Here is a 13,271-nt window from a genome sequence, read left to right as displayed (position 1 = left end):
GCTTAAGATTAAGTGTTTGGCATTATGCATAAATATCAAAATTTGCCTGGGAGTCTTCAGAGAGCCATGAGGTGGTGACACAAGCAGCTGCTTCATTGGTACAATTCGAAAGAACCTAAAGCATCATTAACATAAGCATGTCCTCCCCTTGTGAGTGTCACCACCCCACCTGCCAAGGGTGTGCCTTCCAAAACACCCGTGGTCTGCAGACAGCAACATTAACATGCAAATGTGCATTTTATTTTACTTTATCTTATTTTATTTGTACCCTAACAACTCTCAATGATAATTTGAGGTTGTGTGCAATAAGAGCATAGCATGATCGCACAGAATCAATTAAGAAATGACATGAGATGAAACCAAGTATAAGAAATGCAGAACCTAATTTTTTTTCCGATTTACTGCTTTTTTCTTTTCTCCTATTAAAATGTTATCTCCTTAGGGCAGAGAATCCATTTTACTCATAGCCATGTCTCCAGCCTGTGAAAGAGGAGCCTAGTACATAATAGGCATTCAATTAATAGATGCCCACTGAATAAGACAACGGAGAAAGAAAGCAAAAAATATTTTGAGCTGAAAATATTTGCATTTCTGTGACTCAAAATTTAACCCTGAGCTTGCTAGTGTCCATGTCAAAAAGGGAGTCATCAAAGTTTACAGAATTCTCATTATCTAATAGTAGGATTGCTGAAAACATAATAAACTTTTCACAGTTCCAAATTTTTCATGAAAAATTTTCATCGAGGGTAACAAAAAACATAAAAATCAGTATCTTAATCGGCAGGTTTTTTTTTTTTAAATGCACTATCTGACCTATGATTGTTTTGTATAAGTAAAATGAGCATGTAATGTATATTTTAAGTGTATGCATTTATAGTTATATGTTAATTGTATGCATTAACATATGGCACTGATTATTCTGTCAAGTTCTTACCAGAAAACAGAATCCAGGCGATGAGTAACTATTGATAAGGCAAGTGAAAAAGCAGGATCGGGAGCAGAATAATGTTTCACCAAAGAGAGCATGTCCCAGAGAAATGCTGCCTCTGACTTGGGTGGCTGAGACTGAGGGGAGGGGACAGAACATTTCTGGCCTCCTGTCTTTCTTTGTGTGGCTCCTTCTCCTGTCAAATCCTATCCAGGATTCAAACCTCATTTCAAATACCAGATAGTTCTTAGTTTTTCCCGTCATCTGCCATGATCCAGATACTGTGCTAGTATTAGCCATACAAAAATGCCAGTCACAGCTCCTGCTTTTGTGGTATCACAATCTAATAAGGAAAGTGTTCTCTAAACAAATATTTATCATTTAATAAGATGAATGAGATAATAAAATACTGTGCAAAGAGTTATACTCTGAAGAAGGAGCAAATTATATTAACTGGGGAATCCTAGAAAGCACCAAAAAGACATGAAATTTAAGGTTTTCAAGGATGAACTAAAGTTTGAAAAACAGAAAAAGAAGGGAAGAGCACTTTAAGTCAAAGGAACAGCATGTGCAAAGGCATAAAGACATGAAAGAATATGGAATTATCTAATCCCTTCTACTGGATTTTAAGATTGTTTAAGGAGAGAAGCTATGCCTGGCTCACCTTTGTCCTCCTTGAAGCTTCCCTTGCAGTTCTTCAATTGATTTTATGTCTAATTTACCATTCCAGGAAAGGGAAGTGGAAGATAGGAAGCATGACTATAAAATGGGCAAGGCCAAGGAAGAGCCATATCTCCCATGGGGAAAAACCTTGAATTATACAAATTCAAAGAAATTAGACAATAATTGTGGCTTATGAGAGTGTTAGGGGAGATAACAATTAAGTAAACTACTAATGATGGAGATGATGAACAAGACAAGGAAGAGAAAAAGAAAAAAGAGGAAATTCAGGCAATTCAAATTCCTTGGAAGAAAAGGGTAGAGGTAGGGGCAGGGATGATTTAAAGATGTAAGAGAAGGCTTTCTTCCTCAAAATTCCAAAATCTTTCAGTGCTACTTACTAAAGTAGAAACACTTTAATGGTTTTGGCATTTACCTCACTTCCTCTTTACTCATTAAAAACAGAATAAGTAGGTCTTTTAGTCTATTTCACTTTCTGTGTCTATCACACAAGCATAGCATTGCCAAGAACACTGCTTGACATAAACATGAAATCTCAGGGAAATAATGGAGATGTTTGCAGTCACATTTCATTTCTTTTGATCACGACCCTTTAATTTTGGGGTGTTGACTGACACAAAAATCTCTGAAGCATAATTTTCCAGTGAGCTTGGGCCACCTGGAAACCTCCCTTATTCCTCCACATTGAATGAGCACTTTCTCTAGACCACGTGCATGTTCCAGCAGCAATAACTGGGTTGCAAATTAAATCTGAACCAGATATGCCATAAAGCTATTATTTTCTTTTTTACTGTGCAAACAGTTTTTAAGCTACACCTAATCCTGACAACTAGATTCCGTCAGATGGCGCCTCTTTAAGACCAAAATATAAGTTAATAAGCAGGTAAGATAATCTGCCTCTGGCAAACACTCCCTATTTAAAAATGAGAATTGAAAATATTTCCAACATTCAGAAACTTGTTTTAAGCTTCCTTATATAATGCTCTTTGTGAAGTTTTAACATTTATTGTGTTGTGTTTATTTTGCAGTAAAATATCATTGAATTAACAGCAGAACTCAGATTTCTGATCCACAGTTTTATTAGTCTGATATACTGCTTAGAGTTCTTGGTTGTAAAAACTATAATGTGATAGTGGCAAAGTGCATGGTTAAGATCATGAGCTCTGACGTTACTGCCTGGGCTTGAATCTTGGCACTATTACTCAGATTTTCTGCCTCAATTTCCTTCTTTCAAAATTGGAGCCTGTCATGAAGATTTTAAATGAAATAATCCACATAACATCTCTTGGCACAATGCCTACCTTATGGTAAACAGTCCAGTGTTAGCCATTATCATTATCAGGATCGTCATCACCATTATTAGTTTTTATGTATGTTATATGGACTCATTGGATAGCTAAATTTCTATAGCAGGGATTGGCAAACTTTTTCTGTTAAAGTCTGAATAAATATTTTAGGCTCTGTGAGCCATACAATCTCTGTTAAACAAACTACTCACCTCTGACATTGTTTTACAAAACGTTTAGGCACAGACAACCACATGACCACACTCTACCTGCAGTCAGGAGAGTGGATCTTAAGTGTTATCACCAAAAAAAAGGAAAAAGAGAAACAAAGGAAAAGAAAATCTTAAATATCTGAGGTGATAAATATGTTGATTAGCATGATCATGATGATAATTTCACAATGTATAAATTTATCAAATCTCAAATTGTACACCTTAAACATATACAATTTTAATTATCAATTATACCTTAATAAAAACTAAAATTAAAAGGTAAAAAATTTTATTTTTTATTAAAAAATTTAAAAAATAAAATTAAAAAATAAATCAGAAAAAAATGAAAAAAGTCAGAAAAAATGCAGTTACGAAATCTCTCCCTCTAAAATACTCAATTCAGTCATTTCACTATCTTAATACATACTTATGGATCTCTTACTTAGTCATTTTCACTATACCTTTCCTTTGTTTTCAATGAGTCTCCAGTCCCTTAACCTTTCTGTGTTCAAACTCCTACCCATGAGTTCCAATACAGCATAGATTTCAGAGTCCATCTCTCCCTTGCCAACAATCTCAACAATCTTGCTCATTTTCCTTCCATCTTACCTGCATGTTGAAATCTGGATCATCTATTTCTACATCTTCACCTGGACTGCTGAGCTCTGGTAGAAAGAGTTGCATAATCACACAGATTAATGACTCTATAAATACATCACATCTAACTTCAACTGAGCCCTCACCTTTGCCCATAAATCCTTCTTAGGAAACTTTCTCCCTTTCTCTACTCCAGCTATTTCAAATTATCTCCTGTCCTCATAACTTTCAAATGCACAGAAGTCTCAAGGTAGGAGTTCTCCTTTCTTTCATTTACAAATTTATCAAGATATTCTCTCTCTCTCTCTCTGATAATGGAAGAACTGCCCACCTTCCTACCTAAAGCTGAACACCCCATTTGTGCTATAATAACCCATTTCTTCTCACATCCTTGGAGACCTGGTCTATAAATTATCCCCATTTTCTTACATGTATTTTCAGCTTCTCCCTCTCTACTGACTAATTGCATTACCATTGAAACATGTTCCTGTACTCCATCCTAAAAAAAACAAAACAAAAATCATCTCAATAGATTCCATGCTTTTGTCCAACTACTACCTTCTGTCTGTCCTCCTTTCTACAAACTTTTTGAAACTGTCAACCGTACTTGCAATCTATATTTCCTTTTCTTCCATAGCAATCTGGATTCTATCTCCATTGCATACACCAAAACTGCTGTTGCCAATGGTGCTAAGTGTTCTTGGCCAATGGTGCTAAAAGATCAACAAGGCATTCCCTCCTTCATGAGATATTTTCTTTCCTGGATTCTGTGACACCCCACTCTCCTGATTTCCCTCTGACTCTCTGGAGAATTCTGTTCTTTACTCCCTCTTTCTTCCTCAATGACCTTATGCATGCCCATGGTTTAAAGAGCCACTGATAGGCTAATAAGTCCCAATCCAGCTCTGCTCTTCCTTCTCCTGGGGCTCTAGACCAGCATCCCAAATTGCCTTCTGGACATCAACACCAGAGGTCCCAGAGGTCCCTCAAATGCAAAAGGCTCAAATCGAAATTAAGCTTATTTTCAGCTTTATAAGGAAAGGAAGAAGCATGTTTATGTGCTCTTATTCAGCCCTCACCATGTGATTCCCTGTGTTGCCACAGCACTCTGCAGAAAGCTCTCACCAGGAAGAAGGCCCTCACCAGATGAACCCCCTTGAGCTTGGACTTCCCAGCCTCCAAAACTCTAAGAAATAAATATCATTTTCTTATAAAAAAAATTTAAGCTTATTTTTTCCTCAAAACTTGTTCCTTCACTTGTGTCATGTGAGTTAATGGCACCAACAGCTTGCTGTTAAAGTAAGAAATCTGTAATCTTGCCTCAACATCATCTCTGCATTCAATCAACCACCAAGTTCTGTCCTTCCTATCTTCTATTGGTTCAGCACACTGTTTTCCATCTCAATGTCACTTGTTCAAACCTCTATCATCTTTTTTATCAACTATCAATTGTGTTCCTTAATGGCAAGCAACAGAAGTATTCTTTGGCCAATCCAAGTACAAAGAGAATAATTGATAGGAGTTGTAGCAACTCACAGAATGAGACCTGAAATCTATGCTGGAGGTGAGACCACAGCCAAAAGTGTTCATGTGTGGCTACCCCTGCTGCCAAAGCTGAACAGACCATACCATGGCTTCCACTGACAGCCTTTGATCCCTTCTGCACAGCCACCACTTTTGCCCCTGGACACTCCATGTCACTACCTCTGCTGCTACTATCAGTCCAGCTGCCAGAATGGTTTCTCCCTGGACCCTCTAATTCCTTGAATCGTTAGCTCTCACTTCAAAGTCCAAGATGGATGCATCTAATTGCTAAGTCTAGGTCATGTGCCTAGACTTGAACCCAGGATCCAAGGAGCTAGGAAAGGAAATATTTGGAGATTTCACTTCCCATTACAAGTGAGCTCAGTTTCTCACTGAGGCTAATAATATTGGGAATTATCCAAAACTAAGGAAGGGATTCAGATGATGGCAACCAAAAATAAAACAATGACAAATGTACACAACCTGTAGATTACTGTAAAAGTCTCCTTGTGGACTGCCCTGCTTTCAATCTTGTCTTCCTCTTCCCCTGACTCTGTTCTCAAGCCAGGCTGCAATGAGTTATCTTTTGAAAATGCAACTCTGGTGATGTTTCTAACAGATATAACACTTTTCTTTGCCTCCCAACTACCCATAAGATAAAATTCAAGCTCTCCACACAGAGGGCTCCAGGCCCTGTCTGAACTGACTCTTGCTTTCTACCCTTATTTCTCATCTCCAGACAGATTTCTGTTCAGCTGAGTTACCCGAGTCTGCCGTGCTTGCTCTAGGACCAAGTCTTTGTATATGTTTCTGCCAATATCCTCTTTACCTGCCAGATTCTTCCTCATCTTTCATGTATCATTCTTTTGGCTTTAACTCTTCCATAAAAGCTTTCCTGATCCTAACCCTGATGATTCTTCTAGGTGCTATCATATCACTTTGTTTTTCTTTCTTCGTACTCTTAACACACTAAATCATATGTGCTTATTACTTATCATTCTCTTATAGACTATTAGGTTCAAGAGGGGAAAAAAAACCTTGTCTTTTTCAAAGTTTTATCCCCTTTCCAAAGCACACTGCTTGGTATGCAGTAGATAAATACATTTGGAATGGTTAATTCTTTTCTGTGTAGTACATCTATCCCAGCTTAAGTTTCAAAAGTTACTCATTTCAAGAATCAAAGATGTTTTTCGATTATCTACTTGGATATTCAGTTTAGCCTATTCCGGGTAGGCTAAGACAAAATGTCTCCCAATCTCTCTCATCACTGAGTTCAATACAAAAACTGAATTTCTCTCAGGCCAAAAAAACAGTAGCTTCTCTTCCAAAGAAAAATAATTTTTTGCATGAAGTGAAAATATGGTCTGTTAGCCTTCAGTACACATTCTTTCAGCCAAGAATTTTTCCTGTCCCATCTTCATGTGTCTTCTGGTTTTATGTTGCCTAGTGACTCGTGATCTCATACATTGTAAGAGCTGATCCTGGCACTGGCTTCCCCTAAAGTTATCTATATTTGCTGACTGAGGGGCCAATCATATTTAGGAGCTCTGTTCTAAGAGAAACCAACCTGCTTTGTTAGGACAAACTATAAATGGCTTTGAAAAAGACAAAGTAGTAAGCAGTGTTCTTTTGAGGGAATGCTGGATGGGCTCCGGTGGACCTTCAGGGTCATCTGATTCTATAGGGGTCTAAACCTTTCATTGTCTTTAACTAGTCAATGATACAACTCTGTAAGTTGAAGAAATCTGATAGCAATGCAGAGTATACTTATACATAGATAAGCAAATGATTCTTTCTAGTAGAAATACTATTGATTTTCACTCTGTATAAATGATTCCAAACATTACATTTTATTGCTCTATAGATATTAACCAGTTTCAAATATATTAGCAAATTCATTTCAGCAATCCTGATTACCTTCATATGTGTCTGGTCTTCAGAATCGCCTTTGAAATGATTGTAACATCTTACTGGTTTTCTCAATTAATTTGTTATATAAAATCTTGAATGCATATTAATTTTATACTTGTTTATATTTGCCATTATTTTGCCTTTTCAAAATCGTACTGTAACTGCCTGTTTCTCACGAGCAAAACATAATCAAGTATTCAAGATACACCAAATGTAACTTTTCTCCATATACAGCCTGTATTGGAATAATTGGACAGCAGTCAGGATGGGTTCATCCTGGAGCACAGACAGGACGAAGGAATTAGAGGAATATTTGGGTTGATAAAGATGGGAACAATGATGCGACCACTGTAGTGAACTTGTAGGATTTACTTGAAGAAAAGTGGGAAATATGGTTTAGTAGGTAGAGCAGGACTAACACATACAGAATCTCACAATTCTGGCAGAACAAAGTAACCAATCTTTCTAAGAAGACATCTGACACAAAAGTACAATTAAAGAAGGTATGGCTGGTTAACACTGAGTTTTAGGATCTCTGATTAAATATCTTCTGCTGAATCAACAGATTCTACAAATCACTGCATCTTATGTGTTGGTAGATTCTGGAGTTGGATTTCTGGGACCCCTCTCAACTCTTACATAATGCCTTTTGAAATTAGAGATTTCTATAGATGGAAAGCTGCTTCTAAACAAGCAGCCCGGGCCGGCCCGGTGGCGCACTGCTACAGTGCGCCGCTTGGGAGCGCGGGGAGCGCGGCGACACTCCCGCCGAGGGTTCGGATCCCACATACAGACCGGTTCCCGCTCACTGGCTGAGCGAGGTGAGGGCGCAACACCGAGGGTTGCGATCCCGTTGCCGGTCCCGGTCCGGTACGGGCGTGACACTGAGGGTTGCGATCCGTTGCCAGACACGAAAAAAGACAAAAAGGAAAAAAAATAAATAAATAAACAAGCAGCCCAATTCAATGCTCATAAGACACACAATACCCCGGGAACATCCCACCAAATTTACTCCTGATGCAAGTTACGAAGTTAAGATTCACCACATCCAGGAAGCTTTCTTTATTGACTTCTAGACTCAATCTTGAGGCAAAGATCTCTTCTGAAGTTTTCTAGATGTTCCTTCCTGTTAGTCTATGAACAAGATATAGGAAAAGAACAGCAACATTTAGAGTAACAGGAGAGTCATTACCTCATAATATTCAATTCAAAATAACAGTGGAATCTAAATTGCTGCCCAATTATTCTACAGATAATGAAACACCTTTTTATGTATTCTGGTGATATTCCTATATAAGTGTCCTGTGCAAGCCACATAGTTCTCTCAAATGTTCTTCAAGATTAAATTAGGTTCTCATAACTCCTAAGTTTGTTTTAGTTTTCTTTAAAGCTTTGTCAAAATTTTATATTATTTGTTTAATTTCTTCTCCATCTTCCCCATTTAAACACCCCACATTATTTTTAATTCTTTGAACATAAGGACTGTGTCATCAGTCTGGATCAAGAGTTAGCAAATTTCAGCTCCTGAGCCAAATCCATTTCACTGTCTGTTTTTGTATGGCTTGCAAACTAAAAATGCTCTTTTTTTTTACATTTTTAAACTGTTGTTAAAAAAATCAAAAGAAGGATATTTTTATCACTTAAAAACTATATAAAATACAGTTGTCAGTGTCTGTTAATAAGGTTTTATTGGCATAGAGTTATGCTCATTCATTTAAGTATTGTCTATGGCTGGTTTCACGCTAGAATGTCAGAACTGAGTAATTACAACAGAGACTGTACAGCTCACAAAGTCAAAAATATTTACTATCTGGGGCTGGTCCGGTGGCGCTCCCGCCGAGGGTTCGGATCCCACATACAGACCGGCGGCTCACTGGCTAAGCGAGGTGCAGGCGCAACACCAAGGGTTGCAATCCCGTTGCCGGTCCCAGTCCGGTACGGGCGCGACACTGAGGGTTGCGATCCATTGCCGGTCACGAAAAAAGACAAAAAGGACAAAAAAAAAAATATTTACTATCTGGACCTTTACAGAAAAGTTTGCCAACCCTTGGTCTAGAGTACATCTTTTCATCTAGCACCTGAAACTTAATGAGTGGTTATTACTGTCTTAGTCCATTTTGTGTTGCTATAACAGAATACCTGAGACTGGGCAATTTATAAAGAACACAGGTTTATTTGGTTCACAATTCTGGGACAGCTGCATCTGGTGCTGGCCTCAGGCTGCTTCCACTTATGGTGGAAAGCAGCAGGCGGCTGATGGGTAGAAGCAGGTCACATGGTGAGAGGAAGAGAAAGAGAGAGAGAGAGAAAGAGAGAGAAGGTGCCAGGGTCTTTTAAACAACCAGCTGTCACAGGAGCTAATAGAGCGAGAACTCACTCACTACCTGCCCCCCCCCAGCTCCCTCTAGGGAGAGCATTAATCCATTCATGATGGATCTGCCCTCAGTGACTTAAACAGCTTTCAACACTGCCACACTGGGGATCAAATTTCCACATAAGTTCTTGGAGGACAATATATCCAAACTCCATCCATTACTATCTGTTGGACTACCTACTAATGAATGAATATGAATGAACATGACTGGACACAAAGAATGGATGAGATGATAGTTTAAAATATTTCATTGAGGGCCGGCCTGGTTAAAATATTTAGTTTAAAATATTTTAAAACTAGTTTAAAATATTTCATTGAAAACCAAAAAATGGAATTATTAAAGTTTATTTTGCGGTTTGGGGTCAGATGATCAGAGTCAGATTTACTAAAAATATCAATATTATACTAATATTATAACATTAATAAAAATTAGAACTTTAATGAAGTATGTAGAAGAGTGAAGTGAGCCTATGAGAAGTACAAAATGCCCTACTATACTGCTAGTGCCTATTGCAAATATCTTCTTTAATTATTCAATACTGGTTAGTGAGATACTTGATATTTACTCACAGGGCACATATTAAATTAAAATCATAAATGATGAACACAAGTATACTTGATATTTCTTCCAACATATAGAAAAGGAAAAACTGATATATTTGTTTAATGTTTCTCCCAATTCGTAGATTAGTGGCTTTATAATAAACTAGAAAAGCAATCATTACTACGAATGACAATTCTGTGTTGTCTTTCAGAACACAAGAATAAAACGGGTTTCCAGTGCCTCTGGCCTTCCTGTTAAGCACAAAGAGTATATGAAGACTGCTCCAACATGTCAGAGACTTCCTCCCATGACTCCTTCCATGATTCCCTATCAGACATGCAGGAAGAAAGCAAGACTGCTGACCTCTTCCCAGAGCTATCTGCGTTTCTCAGCCAGGAGGAGATAAACAAGAGCCTTGACCTGGCCCGGAGAGCCATAGCCAACTCTGAAACAGAAGACTGTGACTCAGAAAAGGAGATCTCGCAGATTTTCAATACCTCTCCTGTAAGCTTCTGTGAAAATCCTTCCCATAAGGAGACCAAACTGGGTGAACAAACCTCTTCAGGAAGACCTCAGGATAACAAGCCAACACCCATCCAGCCTCTGGCAGAAGAACAAACTAAGAGTTTCTCTTCACCCTCTACAAAGAGGAAACCTGCCATATCACCCCTGCTTGCCAGACCCAGCTACATCCGGAGCCTCCGAAAGGCTGAAAAACGGGGTGCAAAAACTCCCAACACAGATGTGAAGCCCAAACCGGCACGTCCAGGTACGGCTGGCCCCCAGAGCCAGCTGTGTGACAAGGCAGCTCATTTGATCGAGGAGCTGACATCCATATTTAGAGAAGCGGCAAAGCCGAGAAACAGAAGTCCCAACGAGGAGTCCTCATCACCAGACAGTGGGTACCTGTCTCCTAAAAATCAGCCACCTGCCCGGATCGGTGCCTCTGCCAGCCAGAGCCCCACCGAAGACCAGCAGGAGAGAGAAGCAGAGGTCAAGTCGCCCGAGGCCAGGCGCTGCTGCCAGGCGGGCCGGGGCGTGGCGGTGTCGCGCCGCAGCGGCTCTCACCCGCCGCCCCACAATGCACTTCGCTTCCCCTCCGCGCCTCGGTTCACCCAGAAGCTGAGGAGCCAGGAAGTAGCGGAAGGAAGTCGAGTTCATCTGGAGTGCAGAGTCACCGGAAGCCCAACTCCTCGAGTCAGGTAAGAACTTTTTATTAGGAAGAGCCAATGCTCGTGTTGACTTTTGTTGTTACTTTAATGTGGGAGGAGGAAAGGTTTCTTGCCCTCTGGAGACCGAGGTAGAGTTTTACTAAGAACCTGCAGGAAAAAGCATCCCAGAATTGCAAATACTAGCTGTGCCTGTTGTCCCTGGTGGGATATACTCGTCGTCATGGACCCTTCGTGCTACTGACTCAGAGAGAAGGCAAAGGACTTAAACAGGAAAGAGGAGCCTAAACAGGTTGTTCTGTAGGCCTCTGGAATTAATGGCGGCCAGGGAAACAAAATGTGAAACCTGTTTATTCAAAGTACTGTGAAAAGTGTCTGTATATTTGAGTATAAGTAGCTGAAGATGGTTGAGAACATAGCTAAAATTAGATGTTGTCTGGAAGTTCAGAGATGAAAAGCACAGGTGTGCAGAGACCAACCCTAAGATTAGCCCCCAAATAGATAATTCAGTCTGAGGCATGGGCTAAATCTGCGCATATTTGGTAAAGATAGTCACAGGCACACACCTTCAATGTGACACAATCAAGGAAGGCAGAGCTTTTCTAACAAAGACAGATAAGCCAAGTTAGGAGCACCTCAGGTCTGTTATTCATACACAGGCTCTAGCATGGGTACAGCAAAAAATAACAATGAAATGAGTGAGCACTTAGAGTCAATAAACACACCACCATGTCCCGTATAATTTCTGTAAGTTCTTCCTCCTCAGTTGCAGAGTTTATGTCTTCTCTTGAGTAAAAAATTAAAGGGACGGGCCCTGGAGTCATGCTGCAGGGTTTCTGATCATGTTCCACCTTAGTCAGTTTACGTTATACTTCTATGACTTAGTTTCTTCACCTGTGAAATGGTAATTATAAAAATACCTACCTTACTCTATTTTATGTTAGTTGAATAAAATAATAGCTGGGGGAAAAACAGTGCCTTGCACCTGGTAACTGCTACATTAGTGTTACCTGTTATCTTCATTTCTCATTTCTTAATTTTGTATGCCAAAATAAAAATATCATTTCAAGTCAGAATTATATTACAAGCAAATTAGCCATGCATTCATTTATCTTGAGAGTTTTGCTTTCATTCATGAAGAATGCTTTACCTAAATCATGTAAATACAAAAAATTACATTTAAATTACTTAATTTGGAAAAATGGTAAAGTAGGCATACTGGTTAAAAAATAGGAATACTGGTACTTTCTTACTAACAGCATTTCACTAATCACAAAAGTTGCTATACTTCTTACCCTACATTCGTTAATACACACTTTGCAGGTGTTCGTTTCTTAGACTGACAAGTCATTACTCGCAAACATGAAGTAAGCAGTAGCAATACTGGCTGAAAGGGGTATAATTAAAGGCAGGCAATTTTTTTTCCCCCAAACAATTTGTTCAACTAATTTACCTTGAGTCAGTTTTTCCAGTAGTTTTACTGTTACAATATTTCTCTTAGAAACTGACAGCAGGGGGCAGTAAAAAACTTCTTAATCTGTTTATTTAATTAAATATGTCATTCTAAAATTCTGTATTTATATGTTTTCCATAAATTTTTTAACTTATTTTTTGAATTGAAACATAATTGATCATGCATATTTATGGAGTACAGAGTTGACTATGAGAATTTGTGTACAGTATGTAATGATCAAATCAATATTATTAGCATGTTATCATTGAAAATTGTAATAATTCTTTGTGTCCCTTACTCAGTTACTCCCTAACCTCCCTTCCCCCACTTTCCCACCTCTAGTAAATATAGGTCTCTTCTCTCCTTCTGAAATTTCAGCATTTTATTGTGCTCTTTCTTTCCATAAAGAATTTATTTTTTATCATTTTGCCTCTCATAGAAATAAAATTGAGTATTTCTTTCAGATTCTATTTAGATTTTTAACAACCCACCAATCTTGGGAACAAGCAATTCTTCATCAGAAATACGTACATTCATGGGCCGGCCCGGTGGCGCACTGCGATAGTGCGCCACTTGGGAAGCGCGGCGGCGC

General features: G+C 38.8%; 1 protein-coding gene across 1 annotated transcript in view; it reads left to right on the top strand.

Moving 5' to 3' along the window:
- Positions 1-10,345: 10,345 nt before the first annotated feature.
- Positions 10,346-13,271, top strand: part of LOC103596227 (palladin-like) — a 196,507-nt gene continuing 193,581 nt past the window's right edge. Inside the window, exon 1 of the mRNA XM_008579817.1 lies at positions 10,346-11,259. Within this exon, the coding sequence (XP_008578039.1) occupies positions 10,346-11,259 (914 nt within the window). The remainder of the gene's footprint in view (positions 11,260-13,271) is intronic.

Source organism: Galeopterus variegatus, unplaced genomic scaffold (genome assembly GCF_000696425.1).
Source record: "Galeopterus variegatus unplaced genomic scaffold, G_variegatus-3.0.2 Scaffold1962, whole genome shotgun sequence".
NCBI lineage: Eukaryota > Metazoa > Chordata > Mammalia > Dermoptera > Cynocephalidae > Galeopterus > Galeopterus variegatus.
The sequence above is the reverse complement of the archived record's forward strand: the minus strand, read 5'-3'. Positions and strand labels throughout refer to the sequence as shown.